Source organism: Cebidichthys violaceus, unplaced genomic scaffold, assembly GCF_023349555.1.
Source record: "Cebidichthys violaceus isolate CVI_PGR_0920_01 unplaced genomic scaffold, fCebVio1.0.p SCAF_5, whole genome shotgun sequence".
Lineage (NCBI taxonomy): Eukaryota > Metazoa > Chordata > Actinopteri > Perciformes > Stichaeidae > Cebidichthys > Cebidichthys violaceus.
The window spans coordinates 7,434,265-7,450,821 of record NW_027176705.1 but is presented as its reverse complement, the minus strand read 5'-3'; the positions used below and the strand labels follow the sequence as shown (position 1 = coordinate 7,450,821).

Below are 16,557 nucleotides of genomic sequence, written 5' to 3'. Positions count from 1 at the left end.
CAAACGCTTGCTGGACTGGCCTTCCTCCGCAGCCCTAAAGGACAGAGGACAGTGGCCTTCCTCACAGAGCCGTCGCTCTGCAGCACAGAGACACGTTTGTTGTTTGGGGGTTGCCAGTCAATTTTTGCATTGTGGCTCGACAATCATATTTTATTCAACAGGCTCTCAGACGACACAAAGTCACAGTGAATAGTTTGGTTATGAGAGCATGGTGGGCGAGCATCGCAATCATATCCTCCCCGCTAAAGAATATGAGCCAATACAAACGCCACACCCACTCCAACTAGCAGGTGTTGTTTAACACTAAGGGACCTCTCTGAGCTGAGGACACGCTCTCTTTGAGTGCATGGCTGAAACCAGTAGCAAAAGGATGAAAGATGATAATCTCACGCTCACCTACATCAGATCCTGTGTCATGGAGCTAATGTAATGTACCAAGAGCTTCAAATGTTATGAGATCATGAAAAAAACCAAAAAAAAAACCCAGAGGGAAGACTTTTCAAAATCTGGTGTGTCACACGCGAGCCTCAGATCATTTGGAAGATGTTAACCCTCTCAGACAAAACACATCGAAGCAAACATCTAATACATGCCGCACTTTATTTACAAACTGCATCTGTAAACAACAAGATTGTTTTTGATAGCGTAAAATTGATAAATGACATATAAAGAGTCAATTTCTTTTGGAAAACTGTGAAAAAAACAATGAAAAAGTGTCTTAGAACAATATTTACTTATGTGAAAAATATATATCTATTTGCCATAAATGTGGGCTAAATCTGTAAAGGAGTATAAAGACAACTTATTTATTTCATTTTACCTTTAGGTAAGTCAAGGTCATAATATTTGATTAACAAAATTCATAAAAAGCAGCACTGGAACTGCACTGACTTGCATCTGGTAAGCAAACGGGTGTTTGAAGCACAAAAGTTAAACCACAATATAGATACAGTATATAGTTACTGAATTCATCGCTGCAGTTCCCACCTCCGTTCCTTTATACAAAATGTACATTATATATAAGTTGGCACTCCATTCAAAAAGGGATGTTTTACAAACAATATATAACTACGGTTATACATAATATATAGATTTTTTTCATTTTTTTCGTTTTTACAATAAATCAATTTCTCAGTATGTGAGCCTACACATCAAAGGATTGACAAAGGCTTGTTATAACTGTCGACAATCAACTTTCTGCATTTTTATTTGCTGTGCTCTACGTCCTATGCAGATAGATCTGCATACACACTGGTTATAATCTGTCATTTAACTAAAAAAAAAAAAGATTGAAAAACAATTTTTTTTTTATGAAAAGGCCCATAAAAAGGGGGCTTGTAACTACAAAAACTTACGAAGACTAGGAGAAGCATTATGTGGAAGACATCCAAAAAAATGCTCTCAAAACCAAAGTCCTTGTCCTCTGTTGATCGACTTGCTGCTTTCTGCTGAGACGCAGTGATGCAGACTCTTAACTTTACCGTCTCGCTGTTCAACTGCTGCCACCTTTAGGCCACGGGCCCCAAAACGTCTTTCAGGCAAGTCAGCTGACAGGTCCCTGATTCAGATCTCTCTGTGGCTGGAAGGAGAGACTCACTCCATCCTTCTCTGTTGCCATGTTGAGCTGGAGGCCTCCTCATGTTTTTAAGTGTTGGACTTTGTTGTTTTACGGTGCGTTTGATTTATTTATTTATTTTAAACCGAGCCGGTCGAGACTGGATCACCGGCAGGCCTGCTGCACTTGACTGATTAGCTCTCCGAAGCGATCGAAGAGCCCCTCTACCCAAGCTCCGTTCTGCAGACACCTCTGTATCGCCTCCTCCTGCCCCAGGTCCACTGTCTGCACCCGCATAGATGCAATCTGGAGGGCAGACGCACAAACAGAAAGAAACATTTCTAAAAGAGCACAGTAAAGCTTCACATGAATAATTAGCGTCTGAAATCAAACCCACAAAATATGACTCGTCAGAAGGTAAAATGCTAATTCAACAGCAGACATACTCGCGTAAACAATGTCTCACCTCGTCCTTACACATAAGGTAAGTATGGTACTTGTAATGCTGCAAAGAGTGGTACAGAGAGAACCACTGAGTTTTCTGCTGGTCCACTGTATACTCCTAGAAAGGGACAAAGCAGATGTGTTTCAAAGACATCTGATACAAGTCTTATCAGGGATATAAAGACAGGGAAGGGAACAGTGGCTGCAGTGCTCAACAGAACAAAGGAGTGAGAAAGACTAAATGGTGCTCTCTACTGGACAGACATTGAGAGCACAGTGAATTTTACCAAAATATGTTCTTGTCTTACCTGAGGCACTTTGTTAGGCATCTTGTAGGACTTCATGGTTTTCTTGTTGTAGGCCTTCCCACTGAGACGCACCTTAAAGGCCGGAGTTTCCCCATCCTTCTTCAGTTCAGTCACAACGGAGATCTCTGGGAAGCTGTCTAGAGCCGTCTGAAGACACACAACAGGGGAGGTACATGGGTTACCTTTGCTTTTTCTCCTTGTCATCAAAACAGATTGAGGTTTTGTTTGTAAGGTTGTCTTACAAACAAAAATCATACCCACCTTTAGGACCTGCCCTATGTGCAGTTTGTGAAGCAGACGTTTCCTGTTGTCGGTGATCATCCCGTCCACTCTTTTCATCTGTGGCAGCAGAAACTCATCTGAAACAGTACAAGTTAACAAACCTTAAGTCTACTACTTTTCACTTTTTTTTTTTTAAGTCAAAGGTCAATTCACTCACCGTTTGCCCTCTCAAGTGCTGTCATTACATCTTCGTCTAAGACAATGCTGATGAGCAGTTCCACAAAGCTCCTAAATGTCTCCTTCATGGTCCGCGTGTTGAGTAACCGTGAAGCAAACGGTACTGGAGGGTTTAAGTCTAAGAGTGTGTGTGGGAGAGATGAAAGATCATGAAGAGGCAGTGAGAGAGCGGGAAGATATTTAGACTACAATCACATCAACTTATAGCCAAGTCAGATTGAATGAAAAAAGTCAAAAGGCTTCCTCACCATCGTCTTCACCCCCCTCTTCCGCAGAGGATCCCGAGGCAGTAGGTGAAAACTCCTCCTTCCACTTCCTCCTCTTCTTAGGTGGGGGCTCTGTCCTGGGCTTGAGTTGTTTGGGTCGAGGCTTCTGGCTTTGGGAGACTGAGGAGGGGTCAACCGTCAAGCCCAGCAAAGTCTTCACCTGAACACCCCTGGGTGGCAGAACAAAGAAAGGTACACCACTGAAGAGCCATCTTTAAAACAATAAAAGGAATTACATCATCAAGTACTCTTAGTGTACCTTAGCGAGTTCATAGGCTTGCAGCGGGGCTTCCGACTACAAACACGTACATACTCCCTTTTATTTACGGTGTCCAGGAACTTCACGTATACCCTCTGGTACATGGTCTTGGCATCACCAAAGTATCCAAGATACTACACAAAGGAAAACAACATGTTACCTGTTGCAGACTAAAGAAAAACTATTTGAATGATTGAATACTCATACATTGAGTATTGGCGTGTCTGCTTTTACTTACACTGTTGGTGGCTGAGAAGACTCTCTTTCCATCTCTCAACTCAGGCACAAATTTCTGCAGCAGAGCCTTCTGGACCTTCCAGATGGCTGGTGGCTCATTGCCTGCTCGCATTGTCACCTGGACACATGTAGTAAAAGTTACCGTAATAGAAAATGACACAACAAATGCTCAACTACGACTGTACACAAGATCTGATATGATAGAAGTGTACCTTCAAGTTGTCAATATCTTCATTCCTTACGACAAACTCGTCTCTCTCCCTGTACATCCCCTCCCCTCCGCTGTCCGACAGCTCCTCGTCAGTCAGTCCCTCAATGGCCACATTCGTCAACTGCACAGCCAGCAGGCCTGCTGGGGTCTCTTTAGACTCCTCTTTGGCCACAAAGACAGTCCCAGATGAGATGGCGTTTGTCGTCTGTGTAGGCGTGGTGACCCGGGACAAACAGGTCTCGGTGACAGTGTGGGACATGCTGGGAACGTGGTCCGTCTTCATCATCAAACTGGGGATCTGGTTATCTGGAGAAGGAGAACAGAATTTTTTCAGAATGAAACATGGAAATGACGTCTCCTCATTTCTACAATAAATAAAGACATTTTAGACAACATTCATAAAGAGAAAAAACAGAGACAATGGTTACACATCACATCATATTACTGAAAGAACTAACAAGTAAGGGTATTACTTACATCTCATAAACAGTATGAGAAAGTAAAAAAAAAAGCCAGCAGGGTGATATTACCTGTCCTGGGCTTCCGATCTGAAGACTCATCCAGAGCTGAAAGCGCTGAGCTGATGCTGTTCCTCAGGGCCTGGTTCTTCCCAGTGTTCTCCTCCTCATCGGAGCTGAAAGATGGCAGTGTCTCCAAGTTCTTTTGCAAATCTTCCTCCAGACGCTTCTGTTGGGTGCTCACTCCGTGGCTCTCCAGGGGAATCAAAGGCCCGGGCAGAGTGTGCAGTTTGGGAGGCAAAGAAGGCAAAGTACACGGCGGTGGCTTGGAGGTGGTGCAGGGCTTTCTCGGGCGACTAATAGTCCGTGTAGGACTTGGGGAGTATTGATGTTTGGGGCCAGATTTGATGAAGTCGAGGAAGGAGCCAATGAAGCCAGTTTTGACCTCTGGCTGTTTCTCTTCAACTTCTCTGATCTTTTGTCTGATTCTCTCCTGCTGTGGACAACCATCGTAAACACCGTGTGAGGCAGACGGCGAGCCGACGTCACTACCTCTGGAGTTTTGCCGCTTTGCCTGCCCGCTGCGCTTGGCCAGTCTGGCCTGTCCGCTATCCTCCTCGGGACCACCGTGTTTGGTCAAGGATTTAGGGCGAGCCTTCTTTTTGGGAAAGTCTTCACCGCCTTGGCATTCCATGAGGCCGTCCTCCGTTTTAATACACTTTGCATTCCCTTTGACTCTGCTCTGGAGACCTGGGGGGTCGTACACCTGAGCGGCTAAGTGATAATCGTTCTCAGAGCTTCCTCCATCTCCGTTTGCGTCAAGCTCAGAGCTGCTGTGGTGCACGGGCTGACCATGGCAGTTTGTGGCCATCTGGACTTCATTTAGTGTCATGGTCACGTTGTGGGAGCTAGTGTTGGCCATGATTGCCTGTTGTGCTGAAGAGAAACTAGGCGACATGTGCCTTATATCCACAGTCTGGAAGTGGCCTTTGGAATCAACGGGGCTAGCCATCGCTGCCATTTCAGCCTCAGCAGAGGACGTAGCTTTGACGAAGTCTTGCGGTGTGACGCCGCAGGCCGCCACCGTGGCAGCCAGGATGTCATCGACATTTGACAAGATATTTCGGTCATCTGCAAGCAGCATCGAGTCAGGGAAGCAAATGGAGTTGAGAGCAAAGTGGTTCTTGCCATCGTTTGGTTGCTGGTTTGCCGTCTGGCTGTAGTGGTGTTTAGAGGAATCGGGGCATCCTGAGCTCTGTTCGGACACTACTGTGCCCTGCTGTCTCTGGGTTTCAGTCACACCGGGGCCCAGCAGCTCTCGGCCCATCTGAAGATACTGGACATGAACGGGCCCCAGATCTTGGGTCGGTTGGATACCTTGCACGGATACCACCTTTGAAGTGTTTGGACTGTGGTGGACAAGGGGCTGCTGAAGTAGAATCATCTGATTAGGTTCGAGAAGCGTGCTGGGGACAGTGATGAATTGGGTGTGGGCTGCTGGGGTCTGTGACTGAGCGTGAGTCTGGGGGTTTTGTTGATGTGGCTCAGGAGATTTGAGATGGAGAGGGTGCTGCTTTAGCTGCTCTGAGCTAAGTGGCACATGTGACGATATAATACTGGAGTTTGTAGTTTTTGTGCTGGCAGTTTCCTGACCATTGGCACTGCTTAGATGAATGTGCTGTTGGCTCAGAGAACCCATCCTTTCATCCTTTATCTGTGCTGTGCTCGTATGAACTAGTCCCATGAGCTGGTCATCGGACCGTGAATAACTTCGGATAACGCTTTGTGTTTTGTGATGATCGTCCATTTTTGAAACCACATAGATGACATTGTTGTGAGCAGACATATTACTAGCTGCAGCAGAAGCTTCCATTGATGCCTGCTGGAGAGCATCCATGTCCTGGAGAGGAAGCTCTACAAGTTTCTGTTTCCCATATGTTGGCTTTATGTCCTGTATTGAGGATCTGATGTTATTTTGTAAGGCTTGAGCAGTCGAAGAGTAGGTAGGCAACGGTGTAGACAAAACATATTTATGGGTCTGTGTCTGCTGCTGGGACAGTGCGTCATGTGTTTTACCTCCCACTGACGCTTGCATGAGGGTGTAGTCCTGTGAAGAATTTGATGTGGGCAGACTCCGCACACATGTCGGTGGGTAAGAGGAGTTGAGGTTAAGGGATTGTCCTGTGGCATAGCTCTGAGTCACCGAAACTTGCCCCTGTGACTGAGATGTAAAAATCACATTTGGGGCACCCTGAGAGTGGGATGTGGGGTAGCTCTCAGAGAGGTTCCCCTGACACAAGCCCTGTACCTGGCCTCCATACTGGATCTCCTGCTCATGGCTCATCCTGGGACTGGAGGAGTAAACAAGAGTCTGACTAACAGATGCCACGTTGTCAGACTGGCTGGAGAGGGAAGGCAGAGTCTTGTAAAGGGGAGAGTGTTTGTCCGCGGTGGAGTGGGAGGGCTGTGACTGGGCTTGCGGGGTGATATAGGTTTGAGACAGACTACTGGACATTAGGCTGGATAGCTGGACTGACTGCTGATTGGCAATCACCGAGTTCTGCTTCTGTCCTGGGGAGGAGTAGCGGTCAGGAGACCCTCCAGTCAGCTTCTGAGAGTGCTCGTGACTCTCCTCATCACCAATAGGGTGTTGGGCTAGCTTGGAAGAGCAGTCTTTAGCCTTCGGCACAGAAGTGGACGAATAAGCTTGAGTTACTGAATCTGTTTTGGGTTGTGGCGCCCGATTTACCCCTTGGGTGGAATCGGTTCCTGTGGAAGGGCTGCAGGACACAGGGGTCTGACGGGACGGGTCCTGCTGGTAGGACACGTCCGCTTCACTGCCAGAGCCAAAATACCCTTGTAAGGGGTGCTCTGAGTTGGGCAATTGCTCGGAGGCCGCGTGGCTGCTGGAAGGCCTCTGGTGGTGTTTGATCACACTACATTCACGCTGAAGAGCTCTTTCAATAGAACCGGAGAACACCGCAGCCCCGTAGGGTTGTTGGGCACCGTGAGGAGCGGGCAGGGCAGAGGGGAGCAGGCTGAACTGGGGCTGTAGGAGGTGGGGGGCTGACTCCTGAGCGGATCGGTAGGTCGACGACTGGACAGGCAGAGAAGAACCCAAAGCCGGGGTGGAGAGATGATTGAAGGCCAGCGCCGTGGGAAGCACAGTCTGGCCCGATTTGAGATGGATGAGCGGGTCATGGTGGGAGAACAGGCCATTGGTGGATGTGCTGAAGGCAGGATCCTGGAGAGTCAAGGATGGGTTGGTGGCATAACTCCGGGAAGGGTAGGCACCAGCGTGCTGATAGGACGACAGAGCAGCAGGAGAGGGGAAAGTGGCAGTCGAAGGCAGGGCACCAGTCAAATACAGCTCTGTGGTGGAGTTGGTACCTGCATTGGACAAAATAGACAAAATAAGGACCGGACCGGCAACATGAAGGGATAAATTAAACCTATGTTCACATTAGATAAAACTTGTGATAAACCAAAATGTGGAAATAGGTAACTTTTGTTGTTATTTGAATCTCTACTATATATATATATATATATATATATATATATATATATATATATATATATATATATAATATTAGGGGTAATGTAAAATGATCTGGTCTAGTACACAATAGTATTCTGGGCTTATGATTGTAGATTATTAGACTCCTGGATAAGCTGTATCAGTAAATGTTTCTCACAATTACACATCATACATAAACTTAGCTTTCTCAAAAAAATACCTTATGAATTTACTACTCTGTGGCACATTTAAAATCAGTACCTTTTCCAGATGATGTTAAAAAAGATACGAAGCCTACATGCATAGTAAAAACGTTAGTGGACGTGTTCTCACCGGCAGGCCATGATGGGGGTCTAAAAGGAGGAAGCAGTGAGGCACTAACAGGACCAGCCTGAAGGCTTCTAGATTCCATGGCTGACAGGAAGCTCATGATTGAGGTCTCAGAAGAATTACTGCTCGAGTCAAGTGTTCCTGAAGGTAAAAAAAGGAAAAGAAACATAACCACAGAAATGGACAACAAAGTAATCACAATCCTATGTGCCAAGTAAATAAGAGCCATAAACAGATTACTTCACCAACATTGCAAAAAAATAAACCCATCTCTCACTTGCCTCTAGTGGTATCTATAAAATGTACCAGATAAATCGGCCAAGCCAATAATTAATTACCCCAACTAAAAACTGTCTCACTGTTGAGTTTTTAAAATTACGTTTTTCAGGGTTTTGAGTACCACAAAGGAAACGTCCTTTACAGTCACCATTCTGATTGGTGGCACATGCATCACAATGTGATAGCTCGAACCGAAACATATAAAGCAAAAATATCTGCATGACTAGATGCCACTAGGGGTAAAGGTGACAGATTAACTTCATTGTAATTTGGGTGAACTGGCCCTTTAAAAACCACGTGCATAGCATTCATAACTCACCTGCTATCGCAGGAAGGTGCGATGTAGTGTAGGTGGGGAGCTGGTGGATGTTAGTGTAGCTTTGCCGCTGGAGGAGCTCTGCATCCAGGTGTGCTGCACCATAGCTGGGACTGTATCGACACACAAACACGTACATGAAAGCGCTCATCTTCACAAGCTGCAGTGAATCCTTGACTCCTTGACACACAGCATGTTTATTTTCAAGTACTCATTCTGTAACGTCTTGGCTGTCTACTGAGTGTATTTTCTATAGGGTGTTTGTCAATGACAGCTCTACAAAACATGCTTTATAAAATGGGCTGAATACACACTAGTATTTGTCTTTCACAGAAAGTAGTCAGTCATAAAAGGCAAGTTATTCATACAAAACATTGCACACATTAAGACATCCACAAATCAAAGGAAACAGATATAAAATCAAGGGGAAATCATTTGCAGCCAGCCTAATCAGAAGTGTTTCCTTTTTGCCAGAAGGTAATCATCTGTGGAAGAACACAGAGCTGAAAGGGATTCATCAGCCATCACTGGCATCTTCTGTTATGCAACTCTTCTTTGCTATTTAACTATAAAGTAAGATATAGCCATGCCCCGCTAATGCAATCCAATAAAACAGATCCGCCACATATTCCACATTTCTGAAGATTATAATGTTCAGTTTTGGTTGACACGGTCAGAGGGGTGGAAATCAAAACAGTGTGTTTCTTACTGAGGTCATCTTTAGTGATCGTGTTGTGCTGGACTGCATTATACTGAAATGTGTTTTGAATATCCCCCCCGTCATGTTTGTAAAGGGTGAAGAATTTGAAACACTTCTCAATATAATGCAGTCCAGGACAACACCGCTGCAAACTAAAACTCCAATAAACATCAACTTATTATCTTTGTAAAAGGTGAAATGTATGGGTTAGCTGTCGATTGAATTGAATTTGCTTTTGCAAGTGTACCTTATAAAATAAAACACAATTGCTTCCTGATAACTCATCTGTACCTGTGAGTGGAGCATAACAATCTATTCCTCATTCAACAAATCTATTAAATCATCAGTAGGCTAATTCAGTGCATCATCTAACTTAAACTGCTCTGGCCCTTCTCTATATGCTATATGCTTTGGGGAGGGTTAGATGTATTATAATTAATACATCTAACTTTTTGTGCTGCTTGTGAGCCCAATCTGACTAATATGTAGCGGATACAATTTTGTCATTAAGTGTGATTTGTTATAATTACAAGATGGAGAAGATCATAATACAACAGTCTCGAGTTCGACTAAGTTAGCGCTCTAAAACTTTGGTCACACTCACTCTGTCTATTTTACTAAATATAAAGCAAGTTAAAATAATGTAAAATATATCAATGGACCTCTAACTAGTAACAAAAAACAGTGACACATATAGACGTGGACACGTCGCCTCTTAGCGCTTTGGTAACAACACCAATAACGTTAGCTATGTACCACTAATCTGAGGTGGCATAACTGACATGACTAGCATCGGTAGCTAGTTACCTATCTTGTTTTGGCTTTGACGAGCACCTGTGGGTCAAGAAAACAGACCGTTAAATGCTCATTTAAGCTGCCTAGCAGGTCAGTTTATTACACATATAAAGCTACTCCCTTCTCTAGTCAGTGCAAACTCTGTTTATGGCCATGCTGGGGAGACGGTGTGCTAGCGAAAACTAGCAAGGTGCGTGACTGTAACACACACGGCAAATGAGCCACTGACAAGTCAAAGCTTCTACAACTCCGAGCAAATTCTGACATTTCTCCAATTCCTCCACTGTTTCCCGATAACAACAAGGACCTTTGCACTTTTCTCCAACAGCAAAGCTAGGCCCTCCATCACCGACATTTCCTTCAGGAAGGTGCCCTCTCCTTCATCTCTTTACCTTGGCTTGACACTAGCCGTGTTGCGGTCATAGGCCCAAGAAGCTACGGTCTGTGCTGGTGGAGCCAGCGGGTCCGCAAAGCTGGAGGTCGGGTAGTTCCTGTCCATCATCCGGTGAAAGATTCACTTCCCCGACGGAGCTTCGTGGAGCAGCGGACACGCATCGTAGCAGCTCCGGGATCCAACCCCACCGAGCGACCAGGACCAGGCAGTCCCGTCAGAGCGCGGCACAGTCCGCAAAGCCGCCGTGAAGTCGTGAGGTATCCTGGATAAGAGTGTACCGGTTAGCCTTCTGGGTGATTTCGATATGTTTTGTTGGTCTCCCGTCATGGGGAGCCGTGTAAGCCTTGCATGGTTTCAACGTACCAATGTTAGTTAATTTCCCAGGATGCACCGCAGACTTTGGATGGAAGTTTTGTAGTTTCCCCTTTTTCCCTTACCTCCACCTCAAAGGTCAGCTCTAAGTCTTTCTTTGAGATCATTTGAGATACCAAAAGTTGTTTCTACATTGTCATAGAAACCCCAAATCCACATATGAAGCGATTAGTTTGACATTATAGTGAAATATCCCCAGATAACTCGAATTAAATGATAATAAATTCAGGCAAATACACAACATAAAACTCCTTTTTTGGATTTCATTGGAGCCTGTTTGGAAGCTATAAAATAAGTGTTAATTTTGTTGCAACTCCCCTCTGTGAGACATAACTTTTTGGATAACTTTTATCAGCCGCCTTGTTACTTTATTGCTTAGGTATATTTTGTTGCTGCTGTAACAAACAAATTTCCTCTTGCGGGATGAATAAAGTATTTATCCATCTTATTGATAACAATTTTTATTTCCGTTATTTTGGAACATGTACCATTTTGCATTCTTAAAGAAACCATATCTTTGAGTTCTGAGCGGCATGATCCTAATTATTTTATTTGCTGAATTTCACAAAAATACAAGAACAAGTAAAAGCCCAACTTCTTGGCATTCTCAAAGGACATCAAACAGTACATTGACGATATGCGTTTCTATAAATTCTGATCATATGCACACAAAATAAATAAATACAAATGGGTACACCATAGAACCATCTTGCATACATGTAGACAACCTCACACACAGTTGAAAGATGAGACAAAAATAATTAAAATATCAATTTTATTTAAAAAGATATCTATAAAAGATTTTCATTTCAAGTAGTTATGGTACAGATCAGCTTCAACAAGGCTACCCTTACATTAATTCTCATGTCATGATAGAACTTTGCTATTTAGAGGAACAGAATAACTGCATCATCTGAAGGTAAAGAAACACCAGCCTCCAACAGGCTTGTACAATACTATACAGCTTGTACATCCCAACTGTTGAGATATGTTTCAGCTGTCTTTTTCCTCACATTTATGATTATCTTGTAAAATTGTTAAATGTTGTTCCATATAAATGTAAAAAAAAATTAAAACTGCTTTTAAAGAGCTTTCACCTCCAACTATTTATGGTACATTTAATAATCAACCACAATTTATTTATAGAAATTAAACATGATTTCACATATATGAGCATTCTCATCAGTTGAATCAGACATACATTTCCGGACATAAAAGGAGTTTATATAAAACAGCAACAATTAAAAAAAAAAGAAAAGAATACAAGATGATGATGCTAAGCTTAAAGTACAAAGTGAATTTTTACAAAGCAAGTTTGTAGACCAGTGAAATAAAAACACTTGTATTTTCCTTAAAAGCATTTTCTGTATGGCAATATTATATATAATACGATCATGCCATTGAAATCAGTTTTGGTATTACTATTTTTCCTTCTGGAGACCGGAAGCTGTATGACTATACAGATCAGCCTGTTTCTCTTCATTTGCAATTAATACTTATCATGTAATGAAACATAATCATAGTCTTTCTCTCAGCCAGTCTATGCATGCTGTGTCTAAAGCAACTGCTCCTTAAAAGCCTTAGTACTCCAGCAATTTAAATCCCTCATGTCCAATTCATTATTGATTCTTCATTTACATTTAGACAAGAATGCAGCAAACTGGTTAAATTGTATTATAAAGCTTATTCAGCACAGGTGTATGGTAATATTATAAGGCATAATTAAACCCGGGAAAATAGTTAGTAGAGACAACCAACTACTATGTTTGGCACAAGCGCGTTAAGAAGGGGGATTATACTGCTTAGGAAAAGGTACCCCAACAAGCCAGAAAGATTAGAAATGTATGAGTGGAAAAAGATAATCAGAGCAATCAACATAAGGCACAAGAAGTTTTTTTTTAAATATTGTGATGATGAAAAAAAAAGGTATATAATGCTGAGCAGTGTAGAAGAGTGTAAATGTTAGTTATCAATTGTCTGCTTAATGTTGACAGACATACGGATGTGTTGTCCTGGAGATACTACCGCCGAATACTCCCAGGTCGTGAGCTAAAACCAAAAATAAGAGAAGATGTTATAAAAGATATATTTGAATGAGCTCTCTGTGACTGCATTATGGATTGCGTACAATAAAAAAAAAGAAAAAAAGAAGTGAGTTATGACATAACTGCAAATAAAAATGCATTATTTAAATACCCAGGATAGGGAGGAGGTGGGGCATCATACGGTCCACTTTTTGCAATTGCCTGCTCGTAAGAAGGCAACCCCACTGGGTCTATTTCCTCCATAGGGGGTGGATGTGCAGGTGGGAGCACAGGTTGTAAGGACACCTCCTCTAGCCGTCGCATTATTAGTGAAGCATTACTCCTCCTCGGTCGCACCTGGACGGAGCTTTGAAAGGAGTGTAGACATACATATGTCATTCATATGTGACCATACTTAATGCCATCAAGTATCGAGGTAACGGTGGGACTTTATTCTTGTTATACAACTGTGCACAACAAATTGTATTTCTAGGTGTGACAAGAAGCATGTTGTTCAAACAGGCATAGATCAATGTATTACTTGATTATTTGATTCATAGAAAATTATTGTATTTCTTACTATTTTGATCATTTATTAATTATTTCAATCAATTTCCAAGCAAAAATACCAAACACTCTCAGATATGAGTATTTGATGCTTTTCTTTGTCATATATGATAGTAAACTGAGTGTCTTTGGGTTTTGTCAGACAAAACAAGCAATTTGATTATGACAATTTGTGTGTGTAACACGTTCCACTATTTCCATTTTATAAACAAAAACATAAATCATGAAAATAAATCAGCAGATTAATAGATAATGAAAACATCTGTTGAAGCCCTGAACAGGTAAGAACAATAGATACTGGACAAGAGTAGCATCGAATTATATAAGCTGTCTGCATATGAAAATGTCCAAACTCTGAAATATTACGTGTTTTATTATATATGGTGCTAAGATAAAATGTACAAGTTGACAGATTGTTCAAGCACTCTGGGGTTATAGTGCAACAGCGCTGTACTAGTGTTTATAGCCTTGGAGGTACTGTAGCTAAAAGTGGGTATTCAAGCTATACTGAGAGGATAGTGTGCAGGAACAATGTAGCTGCCATTAATAGTGATAAAGACCCTTTCACTTACTTTGCACGGCTGAAGTTCTTGCATTTGCCTTGACAGAAATACCAAAGCAGAAGGCCACCGATAACAATTGCCACACCAACAGCAATCAGTCCCACCAAAAGAGATGTCACATCAACACGTGTGTGGCGTTTGTCCTTTTCTGTAGATCACAGACCACAGTGAGTAACTGGACAGCGTGAGTTGTACTATGTGATAAAAGCTATATCACAGGGTGGTTCCTCTTTTTCAGTCGATATTGATTTTTTTGGTTTGAGAGCAGCAGTGTAGAATAGTTTTGTCTTTTTTTTACGGCAGCAGACACACAGTGGTTAGATCTACTCAGAATTAATTCATCCCTAATGCAAAACAAATTAGAGTTGAAGAGGTAACTTACGACACAAAACTGGAATTTGACTGCAGACCAAGCAATAACTTTCAAAGCTACTGTACCAATTTATCCTCCACATATGATATATTTTTTTTCTGTTTTTCTTATGTAGAAAAATGAGACTACAAACTCATTGAACAACCATGTTGTACAATTACAACAAATATCCTTGTAGCCTTGTAAGTGGGGAAACAGGTTTCGAAAGCATTAGTGACATACGTGTACTTGCTACAGGCAAGGCACAAGTGTTCCTTAACAACATACTCAACTAGTCATTATATTTGATAGCATACATCAGGCTTACATCTCTTACCTGCAGAGTATTTTTCCCAAAAAGTATTCTGCAAAACAAAGTATCATTAGTATGGTGAACTCTGTAAGGCCTGTCTCTTTGTGCAGATTAAATATCCTCAGTGAGCAGCCCACTGAACAGCATCACTCAACTGTTTCTGGGATGTTTTCAAAGACCTCCCTTGCTTCTTCGTAATTGCAGTCTTCTTCATAACACTCCCTCTCCAGATTTCCAGGAACGAAAATCTCAAAGTCAAACCGGTTGAACAACAGATGGCGACCCAGGAACGAATTTGCGTTCCCTTCATCTACAAACACTAGGACGCGTGTCCAAACAGGTGAAATGATTAACAGAAATGACAGATCGGAGTGTGTCAAGTGGATTCATTTGTCATTCTTCTACAATATCGCTCACCTTCTTGGTCTTCGTGTTTCGACAGCAACCTCCTCATACAGGCCAGATCTCCACAAGACAGGAGTTGAAGGAGTATGAACAGATGAAACAACATGGTCGTGCGTGCACCTGCGCGCGGACACCGGGTGGGGCATGAATTGGTAGTACAGAGGGCATAGTACCATTAACAACGCATCCAGCCTTTACAAACTACTATTATATGTACAATTTGATTTCACCAACCGGCACCAGATGGGCTTACCTATATTCTACTGTACCTATGATGAAAAGTGTCACATCATGATGGACAGAGATCAACACCAACAAAATTAAACCGAGAGGAGCGGTAGGTGCGCGCGTCGACGCAGATAAGATTAGTCAGGAAACGTTTAGCGACAGTGACAAACAGATGAGTAGCAACTTCATTTGAACAACTTTAACACGGCTCATGTAGTTTGAAGATCAAATAATAAAAAATAAAAAAAGTTGTGCCCGAAAACTCCAGACAGTCCCGTTAGATTAAAAAAGGGTTTTGTTTACTCCGAACAGATGTGGCCTAAGCACCTCCTAAACTACCTGCGCAGACTCAACCAATCGATCACGTTTACCTGGATAATAGAGATAAGTTATGTAAATAAAGATGGACGCTAGATGGCAGCTGAAACCACGAAAGTGGAAGTAGCTGGCAAACCATGCAATATATAGAGTACCCATAATATTAGGTCCTTACCCTCAGTCAGTGTAGGTGACACCCCCCATTTTAGACATTGACATGATGGTTTCATGAGTTATGTTTTGTCATGCAAGCACTTGATCTTCCATACTAAGATCTATTAGGATTTAAAGGGCAATCTTACTTTAATGACACTTAAGAGGGTTATTCAGTCTCAATATCAAAGTTGAATCTTCACTTCTAATGGGTCGGCGCAAATTACTGTTGTAACACAATGCTATCTTTTGGGATCTTTGCATCAGGACTCTTTTAAAAGCACTAAAATCTCCTCTCAGTAGCTCGAGAGCTATTCACAGGCCTTGTATGGGAAAATGTTGTGTAATAGGCATCTGTGTTAAAATACACTTAGTCTGTCATTTTCCACCACAAAGAATGGTGACTATAGCAACTTTAGAGACACCGCAATAGCAAAACATGAAGCAACACATGAAGATAAAGTTTCCCATTCTGCCTGGACAAACATGAGCATGTTTCACAGTCCATGTAAATACAAATATCTGTCTCTGGGCTTTTTGGCTAGTGTTTATTAAAAGCAGAGAGAGGATGCAAATAAACATTATCTGGCTGACTACAGGATGGTGGTAATTGAAGAGCAGTGAGAGCCCCCCTCTTGTACTTGGCTACGTCTCTGGACACCATCGCAGTCTTAGATTTACCCAGAGGAATGTTGATATGAAGAAAAGGGGTGAGGAAAATGAGATATTCCAGA

At 42.5% G+C, this 16,557-nt stretch overlaps 2 protein-coding genes across 2 annotated transcripts; both read right to left on the bottom strand.

The window, feature by feature from the left end:
• Positions 1-581: 581 nt before the first annotated feature.
• Positions 582-10,879, bottom strand: qser1 (glutamine and serine rich 1). Its single transcript, XM_068730385.1, has 13 exons — positions 10,527-10,879; positions 8,643-8,752; positions 8,048-8,185; positions 4,270-7,587; positions 3,741-4,045; positions 3,530-3,646; positions 3,292-3,425; positions 3,015-3,202; positions 2,747-2,884; positions 2,569-2,666; positions 2,308-2,454; positions 2,022-2,117; positions 582-1,861 (listed from the first exon to the last, which is right to left on the bottom strand). Exons 1-13 carry the CDS (start codon positions 10,634-10,636, stop codon positions 1,721-1,723), a joined length of 5,040 nt encoding a protein of 1,679 aa, XP_068586486.1. The 5' UTR covers positions 10,637-10,879; the 3' UTR covers positions 582-1,720.
• Positions 10,880-11,658: 779 nt separating this feature from the next.
• On the bottom strand, positions 11,659-15,730 carry prrg4 (proline rich Gla (G-carboxyglutamic acid) 4 (transmembrane)). The gene is made up of 7 exons (XM_068730593.1): positions 15,378-15,730; positions 15,137-15,244; positions 14,875-15,038; positions 14,744-14,771; positions 14,064-14,202; positions 13,097-13,291; positions 11,659-12,949 (listed from the first exon to the last, which is right to left on the bottom strand). The coding sequence occupies exons 2-7, from the start codon at positions 15,228-15,230 to the stop codon at positions 12,922-12,924; spliced, it is 648 nt and encodes a 215-aa protein (XP_068586694.1). The 5' UTR covers positions 15,231-15,244; positions 15,378-15,730; the 3' UTR covers positions 11,659-12,921.
• Positions 15,731-16,557: the final 827 nt, after the last annotated feature.

Coding starts and splice junctions, on each gene's coding strand:
- prrg4 (XM_068730593.1), bottom strand. CDS start 15,230: ATGTTGTTTCATCTGTTCATACTCCTTCAACTCCTGTCTTGTGGAGAT. Junction 14,772..14,874: donor TTGAAAACATCCCAGAAACA/GTTGAGTGATGC, acceptor TTTGTTTTGCAG/AATACTTTTTGGGAAAAATA. Junction 12,950..13,096: donor CCACCTCCTCCCTATCCTGG/GTATTTAAATAA, acceptor TTTTGGTTTTAG/CTCACGACCTGGGAGTATTC.
- qser1 (XM_068730385.1), bottom strand. CDS start 10,636: ATGATGGACAGGAACTACCCGACCTCCAGCTTTGCGGACCCGCTGGCT. Junction 8,753..10,526: donor ACGGCTAGTGTCAAGCCAAG/GTAAAGAGATGA, acceptor GTGTCGATACAG/TCCCAGCTATGGTGCAGCAC. Junction 2,118..2,307: donor TGCCTAACAAAGTGCCTCAG/GTAAGACAAGAA, acceptor GTCCCTTTCTAG/GAGTATACAGTGGACCAGCA.